Here is a 17,478-nt window from a genome sequence, read left to right as displayed (position 1 = left end):
GGAGCAACTTAGGCTACAATTTATTCCTTATAAACTTAGTTTTAAAAAGTTATGGTGGAAAACAGTAAATTTCATATAATTTCCCCATTAAATGATTAAATTCGCAGCTCCAATAAACTATAGGGGGCGCAGAAGCGACTGTCTAATGGCGGATGAAAAAGGTAAAACAAAAAAAATACCGTAAAACTTGCTTTGACGCGTAGTGAATGACATTAATTTTTCATCGTGTTTGTGAGAAGCCTTCTTTTCTATTCTTCTGAAATTACATTACACCACAAACTGCTAGAAGCCTGTAGTTTACCCCAAAGAAAACACGTGGAATGGAATGTTTTACCTTTTTCTTTAGCATTGGTTTTTCACCGCAAGGTAGCGTATTCGAGCTCTGGAGTCGCGAATATAAAACCCATTGTTACAAAAATTCGTTGCCTAACAACAGCAATAATGAAAATTTTGAATCAAGGCTTCTCCGGAGCAAACATGAGTTTAAAGTCATTTAACTCTAACTCTACTTTTTGCACCCTTAAAGAAACCTAGTAGAGAGCTTTTTTTTTGTGTGTGTGTACTATTTAATTAAATAAAGCGCACGGTTTTTTTTAGTGATCTTTGTTTTTGTTAGTTCGTATTTTGGAAATTCTTCAATTTTTTATATGCTTAAATTCGTGCTTTCGTTTCTAAATTAATATTCGTTCGTTCTTTATACTTATTGCTATTTTACTTTTATGGGTAAGGAAGAAGCTCGATTTTTAATCACGTCAAAGCGATGTGTTTTGAGTTCTTTCAGTTAAAACAGAAAACGAAAGAAAGTAGCGATTGTTTCTCGCAATTATGACTGACCCAGGCAACGCCGGGTATTTTTGATAATTTGTAATATAAATCACAGTAATGCAGTCTTTTCTGTATCGCTTCGGCGGAGTTACAAGTTTGGGGCCCGTCGAAATACATTTTGGGGCCCTATTTCCCTATCACAGAAGTTGTAAAACATTTATCACAAGCATTTTTCTAACTCCTACGGTGCCACTATGGTTATGGTGCCTCTCGCGCAATTGCAACAGTTGCTATATTTTAAATCCGCCACTGCAAATCAAAACAAACTCGGGTGCAAGTTTTGAAAGGGTTTTTCTGCTCAATGTTTATGATTATTTTGAACTCTATTTTTTACGACTATTTTTTGAATTTCCAAGAACACTTGCGCGTCCCTCCTCCCACTCCCTCAATTTTTGAAATTAAACTCTAGTTGTACTTTTGAGTTGTTTAAAACTAACACCATTCATAAAATTAGAGATTTTTTTCAAAAACTTTATCTATTGTTTAGAAAGAATTTAGAGCATTAAAATAGGCCGAGGTTGGGGCCGAAGTGTGAGTTACTGCAAAATCAGAGGGTGACCCCCCCCCCCCCATTTTGTAATGCGCCATCTTTTTTGAGATCGATTTTTTTTTCTGTCGTAAGTAACTATTTTAATGTATTTATATAAAATCAATGAATAACTTATTTTCGTTTCTCATGGAAAAGTTTCAAGGATTTTCTATTATGGAATTTTTTAAATTTCAGAAAATTATTGTTATATTGAACAATTTAGTTTGAACATGTTTGTAAAGCTTCATAAAAGATTAAACAATCAAATTGTTTAATATTATGTGGGCAAACAACAGATCAAGTAGTAAATGTATTCAGTTATCAACTTGGTGTAAATATTGAGTTTGTTTATTGTAGCTGCGTTTTAAGAACCTCGCTCTTTTCATGGCTTTTTCTTTTTCAGCAAAATTTATGTCACTGTTTTAGTTTTCTGAAAAATGCAAAATTTTCTATTCATACATTTTAAATAAGTATAAAAATATTCCTATTATGATTTAATATTGTAATTTATCTGTTACCTTTTTTGTTTAATTTGATGACTAAAAAATGTCTACGTGCAATCTTTCCACTTTAATTGCGTAATTTGTTGAAGGTTTCATTGTTTTATTATTATTATTTATTTATTTATTTTTTTTTTTTTGGGGAATGATTAAACAACATAGTTTAATGTTTTTTAACTATGTTTAGTGTTCCTAAATCCATACATCATTACAATCTTTTTCTGAAATCTTAGTTATATGTTCAATTTGTATATATATAGGTGACTACTTTGTAGATCGATGTGCTTCGGTAATGTGAACTATTCAGGGTAAGGTTTTATACAACTTGTCCTCTAACTTTTAGATCATAATACGTACAGATGAGTTTTCAACTTACTATTTCATAAAGTTTTTGAGTGACGCAAGTTTACGCGCATGAAGACATCACTAGAGAATTTGCGATAATTAACTGAGGAGGCGTTCAAAATGGATATTTCGGTCATCTATATGTTCTTAGGTACATATGCATGTACAGCAGATGTGCCGAAAAAACTTGTGAAGTTTAAATTGGGTGATCGTAAAATAGAAATTTAGGTCAAAATCTGATTTTTTTTTTCTTGTGATTACAATTCCTTATTCGTAGAACGGAAGTAAAGTGAAATGAATCAACGATCTTTTAAATCCCTGACAATTTTATCAATTTATTTCTGTTTGATTTTTTTTTTTTTTTTGCCATCGGCCAACGGCATCGGCCATCGGCCAACGGCATCGGCCATCGGCCATCGGCAATCGGTCATTTGGAGGAAAACAATCGGCCATCGGCCATCGGCCATCTTTGAACAATCGGCATCGGCCCATCGGCCAAAAAATGCCATCGGTCGAGCCCTACTGCTGTGGTATTTCCGGCACTGTGAGCTGTCTTTAAATCCCATGCATTGTGAGGTACTTGTCAAAACTTGTATTCTTGAATTCTCCCCCATTGTCACTTCTCAGAATCTTGATCTTCTTGTTCTGGATGTTTTCAACTGTGCGGCGGTACTCGTCAAATTTTCCCAATACTTCATTTTTGGCTTTCATAGTATATAATGTAGTATAATGTGAGTAGTCATCCGTAAACGTGACAAAATAGCTTGAACCTCCAAGAGACGAGGAAGAAATCTTGCCAACAACATCTGAGTGTATTATTTTAAGGAGATCCTTGGCTCGTGTACTGGCGGACTTCGGAAACTTTTTCCACTTCATTTTTCCTTGAATGCAGATGGTGCATGGTGTATTTGCTGATTCTGATGATTTTTTGTCTTCATCAAGAGGATCCAAATTTTTGATGGCACTGTAATGTGGATGACCGAGCCTTCTATGCAACAGTTCAGTTCTTTTGGTTCTAGTCACACAGGCAGTTTCTATCTGTTCTTTAATGATGTAATGTCTTCCTTTTTTCTTGACTGACAGGAGTATTTTTCTCTCCCTGTCGATTATTCTGGCTTTGCTGTCTGCAAATTCCACTTTGAAGCCTTTTTCTTCTATTCTTCCAATAGACAGTAAATTTCCTCCTAGATCTGGGACAAATAAAACATCTTGAATGATAACGTTTCTTTCTTCGCTTTCTTCATGTGTGCAAAATGAAATATTTCCAATCCCGCTGACTTATATCCTTTCAGAATTTGCCACTTCAACTTCATATGCATATTTTCTCAGACTTCAGAATTTACTTTTGTCAGAAGTCATATGTTCTATGGCTCCACTGTCCAGTATCCAGAAGTTACTCTTCCTGGGTTCACCTCCATCCGCAAACGGTGCAATGTTAGTCTTGAGGTCAACTGCTGTCTTGGCACTATTTTGGTTTTGCTGCTTTGCTTCTTCGCTATACTTTGAGATGTGTCCCCATTGACCACAACTAAAGCATTTAGTATTTTTTCTTCTGTTTTCAAGCTCTTCATTAATTTTTCTTCTTTTTTCAAATTCTTCGTGATTTTTCCTTCTGTATTCAAATTCTTCGTTATATTTTCTTCTGTTTGTTTCAGGCTCTTCATTATTCTTCCTTTGTGTATACTTCTTTGTGATTTTTCCCCATTAGAGGTTATCTCTGGTTGGGGTAAAGCTTCTTGTGTGAAGTGCCTGTTCTTAATGGCATTCTTTCGGCAGATTCTCATTTCTTGCTATTTTTTCTTCAACTAGCAATTTAGCCTTTACAAATGTAGTTGTCAGGTTTGCTTCGTCTTTTTCAAAGTTCAGAATCAACTATTCATATGCCTTTGGTAGTCCTAACAGCATCACTTGGGCAACTTCTCTTTCTGTAAATGCATAGCCTGCATTGGCTAATTTTCTGTGCAGATCCATTAATCTTGCAAGGTAGGCTTGAACAGATTCTATTCACCTTCATTACAATGTTGAAGAATTCCCTCATCAGCTGGAGCACATGTAACAAACCGAACCATGTGTGCATCTCTTTTAACGAGTTCCAGGCCTCTCTGGCTCAATCTCCAATATCATTCAAAAATGAATCTTCCACGATGAGGAACAATAGAGTGAGGGCTTCATCATTTTTCTTTTGCTAAGCTTCATCCATTTCGTTCCCGATGAAAGAAGCAAGTCGATTGCATTCTAATTTAATGGCTGCTGCTTCTTTATCAAGGTGGAAGGTAGTTCCTCTCTTGCCCATGCGATTGCAGCGCTTACAGGGGCTAGAAGGGGGTACCCAGTTTGCTCCCAACTTCCCGGTTTTATCCCACTTTCCCCTAAATAAAATATTTGGAAACAGCATTTTAAAATTATTTCTTATTTTCAAATAAATAAGTTTTAGAATTAAAAAAAGAAAAGGATATTACTAGTTTTATTTTTTTTTTAAGAGCTAAACATACATTTGCCACTACAGCATAATATGAATAACAGCAAAGAAAGTAAGCAAACCAAATTTATTTTTATCTAGTGTTTATTCTGAACTATGCATCTTGTATTTTTGTAATATTCACAGTCAACTCTCAATAACTGGAAGTCCCAAGGGACCGACTAAAACGTTCGCGTTACTGGTAGTTCGAGTTATGGGAAGTTTCTACAACAATCTCAAGAGTTTGGGACCCAATGAAAACTTTGAGATAAAAGAATATTCAAGTTATAAGATTCGAGTTATTGAGATTCGACTGTATGCCATTAGTTTATATGTTATTTCTTCTTTAGGTATAGAAACTTTGCCAGCGGAATTACGGAGAAACTTCACCTTAATGCAAGATCTGGATCAAAGAGCCCAAGGTGAATCTCATTTATTATTTCTGTCGCTACGCAAATCTTCCTTATTTTATAATCAAATTCCATGAATTACCCCTCATTTTAAAGCATGTGACAAAAAATAGACCCATTCTATTTTTTTTTTTTTTTTTCAAAAAAAGAAACAGTTTTCTGTACTTTATTACACATTAATTCAATAAATAGCATTCCAAAATTTGGACACAATTGCTTGGTAGGATGGAGCTTCATGCTAAAATCCGGAAGGGCACAAATTCCTATCCGGGATGGAAATTTTCATTTCAATGTTTTTTTTTTTGTTTTTTTGTTTTTTTTTGTCTTCAGCAGAATTCCAACCAAATTTTCCAAATTTTTACCAGGACTTTCAAAAAAAAAAAAATGATTTTGCATTGCCTGTTTTTTCTTTTTTTTTTTTAAATAAAGGTTAAAAGCAGTGGACTGAGTTGTTTTGTTAAATTAATAAATTTACCTTATATTGTGAATGACATAGCTGAGTAGCTCAATTGGTAGAATGTTCGGCTGTTAACCAGTTGGGCTGCAGTGTTGGCATGGGCCACACTATCTGCCAGTATTAAAAAAATAGATCAATGTCATGCATTCCATGTACACATAACATAAAATAAATAACACTAGTAAGGCAATAAATGAAACCGGAACTCTCCTTGCCAGTGGCGTAACTACGTACCACACGACCCCGCAACGTGGAAGGGCCCGGAGTCAGAAGGGGCCTGAAAATTTTTGAGCTCTATATTCATTCAATTTTATTACATTCTTCCATGAATCAAACTTAGTTCGAGATTCTTACTTTGTTTCTGGAATACCAAAACTTTGCACTTCTTTCCAATGTAAGTAGAGATAGAGCCGATTAAGATATCGGGGGCTCCAGGCCGAACGCTTTTTTGTGGCGTCCTTGTAGTCAAATGTCATAATTTTTGCCATTTGATAATAGTTTTAGCCATTTGGAGGCCCCCAAATAACAGGGGCCCTAAGCTATGGTCTAGTTGGCTTGTTCGGTAATGAGACCCTGAGTAGAGAGGCCCCCAACCTCCATGCTCGAAAACCAAACCTTGGCCCAGGGAAAAAAAATTAGCATGATGACCCCACCCCAAGTCATCTGCCACCCAAGGATCTGGATTGGGGGCTCAGTGTCAGCATTATGCCCCAGTCTCCTGCACGACACATATTAAGAAAATTCTCAACAGAGAGATTTATGCTTCCGGAAGTTTGTCAAGGTTAAAATAGGACCCGCTTAATGAGTGAAAGGGGCCCAAACCAGACCAGTCATCTGGGCAATCAAGGAAGTCAGGGAATTTAGAAAATAGCAATCATGCATTTTTGCTTGTATTTTGATGTTTTTCCCCAGCAAAGTGCATTAAATTCATACCCTCCCCACCCCTTGGAAAACTTTAAAATGACGGGCCCGGCCCGATCTTAGTAAATTTCAACAATTTATAGTTAGTGCTAAAATTTCATTTAAAAAATGAACACAGCTAAAAGTTGGATTGATGTCATTTAGCTACAGCATGAAGCCGATAAGGAGAGCTGGGCTATCCCAAGTTTTTAAGCAAGTAGCTGAAAATTAGACTTTGAAGCAAAAATGAAATTGTGAGGACCTTCAGGGTTCCCCCACTTTCCTTGATACTTGGCGGCCATGATAGAAAAGTTGATCATCGATAAAAGTTGATCGTGAAAAACAGAAGAACATGAAAACACAAATGAAATGATAATATCTTGTGTTCTTTTCTTTTAATGTACTCTTTAGACCTTACACAATGAAATATTCTTTTTCTCCCTGTTCTTTTAATACCATATTTACTGTCTAAGAACTACTCCAATGCATTAATTGTACCTTTTTCTATGAGAACTTAAAAATAATAATAAGATATCTGATTTCTTATTGATTGCAATCAATCCCATGGAAGTACAGTGTCCGCCGCTTATTAAAATCACAGTCGTTTTCAGTACAGTTGATTTTATAAAGCGAGTTTATAAACCAGCATACCTACACTCAATTTGAAAAAATGAAAGATTTTGATAAAGAAGACCAAGAAATGAAGGAGAAGGTCTCAGAAGATGAGGAAATCTCATTGCCAAATTCCCCCCTCAATAGATGTCAAAAAAGCGCTGGATGTTATACGATGCACTTTAGAAGTGAAGAAAAATATAATGTTTACAGTGCATAAAAGCATGCATGTAAGCTTCAAAAAGCTTAAATGCTCTGAAAACGAAATGAATTACTTCATTTATTTTTGTTTTAGAGTTTTTCAAAATACGGTCGATATTTTAACATGAGGTAAATCTTTTTATTGGAACAAAGGTATTAATTAAAAAGCAATGCGCCAATATTTGAATAGAATTGGAGAGTAAAGATATAATGCATTTTGTGAACTTTCAAACGATATTGAAATTTTCAATCTCATATTTTTCTCTCTGCTCTAAAGTGCATCGTATAACATCAAGAGCTTTTCTGACATCTATTGAAGAGAGGAAATTTGGTAATGAAATTTCCTCATATTCTGCGACAGTCTTCTTCACTTTTTTGTGCTTCTTTATAAAATTTTTATGCAAGATGTCCAAAAGTGATTTTATAATATGGCAATAGCGATTTTATTAAAGGATGGTTTTAGCATGTTTTGATATTGCAATGATTCTTTTCTTCCAGATCTGATTTTAAAAAAATGGTTGATTTTAGAATCCAGTAATTTTATTAGTAGCAGGTACTGTATCTACAATTTATCAAAGCTTGTTTTTAAAAATATCCTGACTCAAATTTACAAGTTTTCTTTCTCCTCCCCCCCCCCTTTTTTTTTGAGGAAATATAGCAGTAGTAACGCTTGCTTTTAAATTCTTTTCTTATTTCGATTATTAATGTGAGATTCTTTTCTTATTTCGATTATTTATTTCGGTTATTAATGGTAAAAAAAATGAGGAAGGAATAGTTTGCGACAGCCTTTCATAAATACTGAGTTGAATGGGACATCCCAGTGCGCTTTTAGTTATATTCATGTAAATGATCTTTAGGGAAATATGGTCAAGCACAGTAAGTTTTGATCATTTGTACTCACTTATCTTTCAAATATTTCTCCTGCTCAAGCGACTTACATCCGTGGACTCAGAATGGGCACTAAATTACCAGAAGATAAAGGGATTGACAAGTGAAGGTAATTTTCTGTGTTATTGGTTATTTTGAGGTGTCACAATACACCAAACGTCACTGCAGAATACTTTTTATCTCCTTTGAAAATAAAAGGAAGTTTTTTTTCTCCTTTTCTTGTTCTAAAGTACGTCGGACGTCCATGGACGGTGAGTTTCTTCCGAAAAGTGCTTCTCTGGGATGCGGCACCTCCTCTTTCATCTTTTCCCTTTCTTGCTCCTGCTCCTTTGGGATGCACATTAGGGCAGTGAAGGAGGACTGGACCACAGAAAATAGATCTATCTTCTATGGTCCTGGGAGGGGAATTTCAGTTGCTCTAACTCGAATAACAGAAAGTTTATTGACTGCTCTATGGAACTGCTGAAATGATATTCAGTTTTTACCCTTTATGATCCCGTACCTTTTAAAAATTTCCCCATGGTTTAGCAACTGATTTCGGCTCCCACCCCAAGAGAATTTATATTTACTGCATTTTAGATGAATGAGCAACAAGCAAGAATTCTTTTATTTGTCAGGAAACTTGAATACATCAAAAGTGACCGGTAAGTACCTCTTCTCATTTAGAATATCATTCAAGACATTCTAAATTCTGTATCGTGTGTAAACAAAAGAACTGATAATTTTAAAAGAGTTCGAAACGATGTACAATGTGCAGTGACTATGATGTAGGTTTGTGTATTGTATTTTTCGAAAATTCGTCCCAGAACAACTCTCTGCAAAATCGTAAGTAGTTTTCAAAGCTATTTTGTTCATCAGTTTGTTGAAAATTTTCCTAACATGAAATGTGATATCAACTGTACATCTATGCACATAATAACTTATTGAGATATTATTAGAGACTAGGTTCTATTATATTTTGTAAAAGCAATGAATACTACCAAGTTACATTCAAAGAAATAAACAAATTAGATGAAAAGTAAATTTAAAAAAAAAGTGAATAAATAAGAAAGAAAACAAATATAAATAATTGATAAAATGATAATGTAAAACATAAATTAAATTAAAGCTATGAAAATTTATTGTTTTTTTTTTCCATCCTTTATTACTATTTTCTTCTTTTTGTAATTAGTAAATTCAATCGCTATTGACCAAACAAAGTGGAAAAAATGCCCCACGTACCAGTTCAGTCTAAAACATTAAGAGTATTTTTACAGGTGTCGCAGATATGTGTATTTCAAACACATTAAAGTATTAGGGTCGAAGTGTTGGTATCGAAAATTTCATCATGAAAAACCAATTGTTTTCTTTTTAAAAAATAAACATCACTGAAGAAGGCAAAGTCAGATTTTGCGGTGGAGCTGAAAATTTGCTAGTTAGTTTAGAAAAGTTACGCTACTTCTCCTTGCTGTTTCAAAACCTTGATGCAGCTTGCAGTTCTTATGCAGTTAAATTGACTCTTGTTTGCTGATTCTAATGCAGTAAAATGGCCTTCAATTGTATAAAAAAAAAAAATAATAAATTATGCTCCAAATAATCCTCTTCTAATAGCAGATCGTAAGTACAAATAATAGTGGAAATCATTTTGAATTTCAAATCTCACTCTCTCTTTTTCTTTATTGAATTGAACCCTACAATTTGTCGCTTTCAGTTGCTGATCTTTTTGCTTGTTTCCAGAAATTGCTTAGAATTTTTTATCCTGCTACATTCACTCCCTTTACCAAACTTTTACTATTTCAAATTGAAATTATGAAGTTTTAAATCAAATCTGTTTACACCAGTTGGGTATCCTAGCCCGAGTAGACAGTGCTGCCCAATTTAAGGCAAAAAGGTATGGATTCCATTTTCAGAGCACCACTAAGATGGGAAGTTCAACTTGGCGCACACCTAAGTTCAACTTAGCTTACACAGCATATGATAGATAGAAGCACCAACTATAAACATATGAATAATTTTGATCCAAAGTTCAACACAGCACACGATAGGTGGAAGCACCATTTTTCAAAATGATAATTTTGATCCAAACCGGAAGCTAAACAACTCCTAGTTCAGCACCCCTGGAAGAATTGATTTGGAATGGAAACTTACAGAACTTTGGGATCAAGACATCAAGGGAAAGAAGGGTTGCCATTCTCTCCCTATAATTATTTTTTTAAAGTGAAGTAAATTTAAGGTTATCTTTGGTGAAATCAAAGACTTTTCCCTTTTCAAATTACTGTTTTGCAAATGCAATTTTAAACATAATTTAGTCATTTCTGATGTTAAAGAAATGAGAAAGGTTCATATGCTCTTTTCGTAAACTTTTTGGGAATGTAGTACTAAAAGCATATTTCAAAATGTTTTTGATGATGTTAGAAGAATGGTCTGAACTCAGGAGCTGTTCCAGAATTTTTTTTGATGTTCAGGTTTCTAAAAAGTGATTTTAAGATATGATGTGTTGAGACATTCAGTAAAGGAATGATTCTGAATTAATACTTAATCTTTTCAGGTGAACTATTTTTTATTTATTTTTTACATATAATATTTCTGATGAATTTGTTATCTGTTAAGAGGTACATGATGTATTAATCATATTCCTCATACCAACGAAGATTTATTAAGCTTAAACACTTACGCTGTTGTTACTAATCATAGCACATTAACTACTACTATTATTGACTAGTTTTACTCTGTAGTTAAATTGTGAAAAACTGATGAAACACATTGGTCTCAAATGTTGAATAGTTGAGGTTACAGACTGCAAAAAAATGGAAGTGTTTTTCCCTTTTCGTTTGTCTTTTTTATACCTAATAAAATTATTGTTCTGATTTTAGATGAAATGCAAAAAATTGATTCATTGACTGTCAATTTTTTGGAAAACATTAATAGCTTATCAGGATCTGACAAAGCTGAAGAAATGGTTAAAATCAAAAAACTTTTTAGAAAAGCAATGGACTATGGGGATGATAAAGTCGAGTTGGCTATGCAAACTTATGAAATGGTGAGTGTTAATATAAGTTAATCTTTAACTTCAGTTTTCTTGTATTATCACAATTAAAGATTGAATTTGGATTTGACAAAATTAGGGGTACATCCTGCGTCATTCATTGGGTAAAGATTTCATTCAAATAGGTTCAACTCGTTTCAATTTCAAAAGCTTACAGTATTAAACCTCATTTAAAATTTGTCCTTTAAGATGGTGCATTACCCTTCTAACTCTGAACAGTGCATCACAAATTACCTGTGTCCTTCTTCTTTGTAGAAGTTTTGTTGTCGTATTCATCATCCAGGAATCTGAATACTTCCTCCCATGCATTTTCTTGTTTCGTTTTGTTTTTGTAGTGACCATGCTGTTTGTTCCACAGGCAGGGACATTGTTCAATGAGCTCACACAGCACAGTGACATCGAATTTGTGAGCCATCTCTCCTTGAAAATACATATACAGATTAACAACACCAGCAAAACAGACAAATGGCTATCTGGCCGACACAAAAAGAATGACAGGTGCATTCAGATAAAAATTGTCTGATAAGCGATATTGGCTTAACAGAGATGACACAATTGTCATCGAATCGGTAGGCGGAAAAGGGCATAACATATGTTACTGCATTTTACGTGCAACCATATCGGATAGCGACAATTGTGCACACTCTATCACTGTGGTATTGGTAAGTGGGAAGGGCTCTAACTAATATAGCTATTCAGATCCCGATCTGTACGTTTTGCCCTCCCCCCCCCCACAAAAGAAATCAATAGTGCTGTTAGCCACCAACTGAATTTCCCCTTCTCCAACACATAAGTTTTTCTGAATTCGTAATTGTTTTCCGTTTTTTACTGCTTCAAATTTCTACTATAATTTTAGTTCATTTGTTTTAACATTTTGATTTGTTATTGTAATTATTTTAAGCGTTTTTAACTGCTTGCTTAAGTGCTTCCGAGGAATTATGTAGATTTTTTAAATTATGCTATTTGGAAACTCGTTTTATTGATAGTTATGTACAAAAACAGCAAATAAACAAGTCTTGTTTATCTTTGCATTGTTGAAGTTTTAACCAATCTTTTAATCTCAATCCAGTTTCAATTTTTCCAAAACTATTCTCCACTTTAAATCTTGGTGTTTTAAGGGTGTCCACATAGTATGGAATGTACTTTATTTGGTTAATAATTCAGATTTCATTCTGTATTTCTTTACAAACTTGGCACACGTTTTTGCAATTTGCGGGTTGAAAAAAATGATTGTTGTCTGATGCATGCATTCTGTATCTAAGGAGAATGTCTGAACTAGTTGTGCAATAGTTGATGCTTTGTGCTGTGACAGAACAGAAACAGTGGTCTGAGTTGCCATTGTGAAGGTTATAAGTGTTTGCTTCTTTTCTAGTTCGAAAAGGTTTTACTGAGCTTTTGTTACATCACTTCATAATCAGACTATGCTGTTCTTATCTGTTAAAAATCATTACTTTATAAGCCATAATTTCTTCTAAATTAGCATTAAATACATATTTATTTAATTTCAAGCATAATTAATGCATGTGATTAAGAATAAAAATCAGGTCGGAGATCAATAATTGCAGTAAAAGCAATTGAAGGATAAACAGATCATAGCTTTTTAAAGATACTGATTTTTATTGATTGTCTCGTAGTGTGAACAAGTCTAGTCTATTATTTGAGCTAGCTATTTTAATTTCATGTGTTACTTGACTCTATGGCTGCTATTATACGATGAATGATTGATTAGTAAGATCTCTAATAGTATAAAAAGTTTCCAATGAGGTAAAATAATTAGAGGTATCAGAATGAAAGAAATTTATTACTCTTACAAATTATAAACTCATTTCTCAAGATAGTCATAATTAATAGCTACACATTTTTTCATTTGTTCTATCCATTCCTTCATTATGTCTATAGAAAAAGATTTCAGTTAGCTGTGTACCCATTTGTGCATGGCTGCTTGAACTTTGGCATCGGTTGAAAAATGATTACCTTTCAATGTTTCCTCCTATTTTAGGAACAACCAATCACAACTGCTTTCATTGGCCTATGAACTTCGACTGGAGCACACACCCTCCTAGTGTCAAAAACTCAATGTGTGAACGTCTGTTAGAGTTCTCATTACTCATGGCCATGCTCAAAGCCTTTGCTAGCTAAAATATCTGGGGGTGTGTGTTGACAATTGGCGGCCCCCGTTGATCATTTAAAAGGGTCTATTGCCCCCCCCTTCCCCCCAGGTATTGAAAAATTAATGTTTTTACATATAAGTGGGTGTGTTTTTCATTGTTTTCCGATTAAATTTGCATTGAGTATACACCCTTTGTCCCCAACTCTTAGAAAAATTTAAACTGATGGGCTGGGCGGCCTAAAACAGCTCTACTGTTTTCAAGTATATGCTAAAAAAATTTCAAGTGAAATGAAGAACAAGAACCGTTGGTACGAATATCATATAATGCAAGAAGTTCAAAAATTTGTTTGTTAAAGTCTTACCCTTTGGCGTTTTGTCCTGAGTATATCCTAGAAGACTAATCAACATTGATAATCATGAGGCGGCATCTTTTTTTTCATCTTTTTTTTTTTTTTTGCTGTGATCTTTTATTGAGAGTACATGCCATAAAGGAGTGAAAGGCTTTAGAGGAAATGCAGATAAGAGTTCAATCGTTGAAAATGTTTTGGAAACGTAGATCCTACTGTTATTGGCCCACCCCCTGTTAATTTATAAATAGAACAAATCTGTATTAATAATAATTTAATCCTAATTATACCTAATTAAGATTAACAGAGCATTTTTTCTCGATACAATGTCCCCCACATACATACATACTTTTTTACGATTGGATTGGGAGGGAGGGAAGTATCAGGAGAGGTTTTGAAGGACGACCTTAAATGCGGTGTAAAATACTCATTTTGAGGGGGTCCGGGGGTAAAATTTGAAAAAAATAGATGTAAAATCCTGCGTTTTGAGGCCTTATCCAGCATTATTCGAACATGAAAAACATCAGTCAACGAGCTGATATGTGCATCACATGACTTCCTTTTACTCCAATTTAATGTCATTTCCCTATTATTGGCATTTTTAATGTAATTCAATAGTTTATTTTCTAAATATCACCAATAGTGGCTAAATTAAAACCTGATTTTAAAAAAAATCGCCAAATTTGTGGCCAAGTTGGCAACAAAACTTGGCGACCAAAATACTGGTGATCTATCGACAAGTGTCTGCCAAATTATAACACCACTTGAGTTTACATCGAAATTAACAATGATTCCCACCCCCCAAAGGAGCAAAAGACCCCTTTAGAAACACCCGAATGCAACCAAAAGGGGAGGTGCAGAACTAGACCTCACTAGGAGTCTACGTACCAAATTTCAACTTTCTTGGACATATCGTTCTTGAGTTGTGCGACTATTACATATGCACATACAGACGTAACGAGAAAACTCGTTGTAATTAATTCGGGAATCGTCAAAATGGATATTTCGCTTGTCCATACGTTCTTAGACACTTACCCACGTGTAATCGAGTCGAAAAAAAACTCAACATTCATTCAGGGGCGAGTTAAATTGAAATTAAGATCGATTCTTGTGTGAAAATGTTTTCGCGAATACAATACTTCCTTTTTTGTAAAAGGAAGTAAAAAATAGGCAAACCAAAACTTTTTACAAGTTTCACATTTTTTCGCAAATTAAGAAAATGCAAAATATGTTTTTTTTTTTTTTTGGTTTGGCAAATCATCAACACTGATCGAGAGAGACGATAACGGACAACGTATCGTCACTTGCTCAAATCGGCCTTTGTTAGAGTTAATTTTTGATCATCCCCCAATTCAAACATATCCATTAATTACCAACTGAATACAACTTATTTTAATGCAGAACAACTTCTGGCAAAACAGTCACTAGTTAACAGCCAAAATGACCAGGAACAGTCATTGTGTCACAAGTAATCGAATTCTAATGGATAGGGCAGCTGTTTTTCACCGTGACGAACTGAGCTCGAATTCGGGCATGGATCATGGCAATAGTTTACTACTTCTCTTGTGATGTATGACAATTCTAAGAATTCGTTCTGAAAGGTAGGTACAGTAGGGAGTTGTTGGAGAAAAGTACTAACTCGTGAAATTGTCTCTACACATGATTTTTTTAATTGAAAATTTAAATCGTAAAAGTTGAATTTTCCACCAGAAAAGTTAAAAAAAGAGCCGACCTTTAATTTCGAAGCATTTTATATGACCCCCCCCCCCCTCCTTCCCTTCTCTCCCAAGGAAAGTTTCTTGATGCACCATTGTGGCAGTGCACTGAAAATCTGAAAATGTTTCACTTATTTATGCAATACTTCTTTTTTCAAACACGGAATGACTGATTTGTAATATCCCGTTCACGCGGCCCCACTTAGCGATTAATATTCGTATTTTCCGCATCGAATTCCGCTCGAAAAGAATCTTGGTTGTTTTTCGCGGCACCCCATTTATAGTTTTTTGATAACTTAAAAGTACCGGATGTTTTAGATTTCAGGTTTACTGATATTGCTAGTTATATATTTTAGTTATTTTTTTTTCTTCTAAATTTCAAATAACCCTGCAGCAGTTTGAAACAGATTAATGTAATATTTCTACATATAGAATTGATTCATGCCTTCTCCACTCAACAGATTTTACTGAAAATGTTGGCATAGCTTTTAAAGTTCTCGCACGTGTTTACACTGTACTTTTTTTTCTAATAAGGGATGACCGATATGTAATCGTTCATGTGGCCCCTCTTGGCGATTTATATCCGTATTTTTCTCAACGATTCTTAGCTGTTTTTCGCGGCCCCATTTATTGGGATTTTTTTTGGCGAATACCGCTTCGGTAGCTGAAGAGTACCGAATGTTTCAGATTTTAGATTTACTGATGTTGCTAGTTATGTTTTAATTATTTTGTTTTTCTTCTAAGTTGCATTTAAGAACCCTCCGCATTTTTTCCTATTTGCGGTTTTATTCCTTACATTTCAAATTAATAATGACGTAAAATCGGCGTCCCCTGTCTCCAGAAAAGTGGAGGGGTGTCACACCCCCCACACCCCCCGCTTACCGACGGCCCTGGCCATGCTTACTTACAGGCTTTCAACACAGAAGTGACTTCACACAGGAATGTACTCACTATATAGACCACTGAACGCATGCACAATCATGTTTCTCTTCCCACTGCTAGCGACATTTCTTGATAGGAGACCTTACTTATCAATTATCCCTTGTATTATCGGATGATTTTTTTTTAAGAATAATGCAAAACAATTTTTCAGGAAACTTAATTTCTAAATATATTTTTGGTAATCTTGTGAACAAAATAGATCCCTGTAACTTAATTTATGTTTTTCTACAATTTGAGACATCATTTCAAATATTTGTAAACTGATTCACTAAGAAAACCCCATAAGGAAAAATTTATACTGTTCATGTGTTTGATTGAAATTAATAATAGCTGGGTCGTTCTGCAGAAAACTTAATTTTTGAACACAAATATTTTTCAATTTCGAAACCTTTCGTTTTCTTTTTCATTCTTACATGAAAGTGGTGCCTACTAGAAGTAACCATAAACAATGACCCAGCTAAGTTCCAATTATTTTACTCATAAATAAAAAAAATAAATAAAAAATGCCTTGTTCACAAGAATAAAATTTTAAAAAAACTTTTAATATTTAAAAATCGAGGCCAATTTAATATCAAAGTAGTAATTTTGTTAATTGTGCAAACTATCAGCTATTTTAATGATTAGTGGGAATATAATATTAAGTCCCCCTTAATTAAAGTACAGCTTAATTAGTAGTTTCAAACGTATGTTAAAAAATAGTATTTAGTAAATTTGAGGATATACTGGCAATTTATAGTTTTGGTAGAATGCATATTATTGATGTATTTCCCCTCCATCAGTTATGCCTCACCTCAGAAATAATGACATTGATAAGGCCTGTCACGGAGGTAAGGCTCTTTCCCTCAATATAGGCCTAATAGATACATTTTTCATGGAAAACTTTTTATCTTCTTTGCTACAATCTGCACGTTAAGCATATGAAAACATGTTCACTTCTTTTTTTACATTAATTTACATTCCTGAAATTCAAGTTCACAAAGTTTTTAAAGCAAAATCTATCTTTTTGTTTTTTGACGAAAAATCTCACAACTTCAACTTTGGCAGAAACTAAACAAGGGACCCTTGTGTGATGGAAAATAAAATTTGATGTCATTACTGCCACGTGTTAATGAGGAATGGCATTTTGCGTTTAGGTAACGGAGGTGAGAGTTTTTCGTGTGACATAACTACTTATCCTAAAAAAACAAACTAAAACACAATATCAAAAAATTGAA

The 17,478-nt window shown here is 34.2% G+C and overlaps 1 protein-coding gene across 1 annotated transcript in view; it reads left to right on the top strand.

The window, feature by feature from the left end:
* Nucleotides 1–17,478, top strand: part of LOC129231390 (inhibitor of growth protein 4-like) — a 49,960-nt gene that overhangs the window by 19,386 nt on the left and 13,096 nt on the right. Inside the window, exons 2-3 of the mRNA XM_054865693.1 lie at nt 5,008–5,079; nt 10,978–11,144. Coding sequence (XP_054721668.1) covers nt 5,008–5,079; nt 10,978–11,144 — 239 coding nt within the window. The remainder of the gene's footprint in view (nt 1–5,007; nt 5,080–10,977; nt 11,145–17,478) is intronic.

The sequence above is a fragment of the Uloborus diversus genome, chromosome 10 (assembly GCF_026930045.1).
Source record: "Uloborus diversus isolate 005 chromosome 10, Udiv.v.3.1, whole genome shotgun sequence".
NCBI lineage: Eukaryota > Metazoa > Arthropoda > Arachnida > Araneae > Uloboridae > Uloborus > Uloborus diversus.
This window is presented reverse-complemented; position numbering and strand designations above follow the sequence as displayed.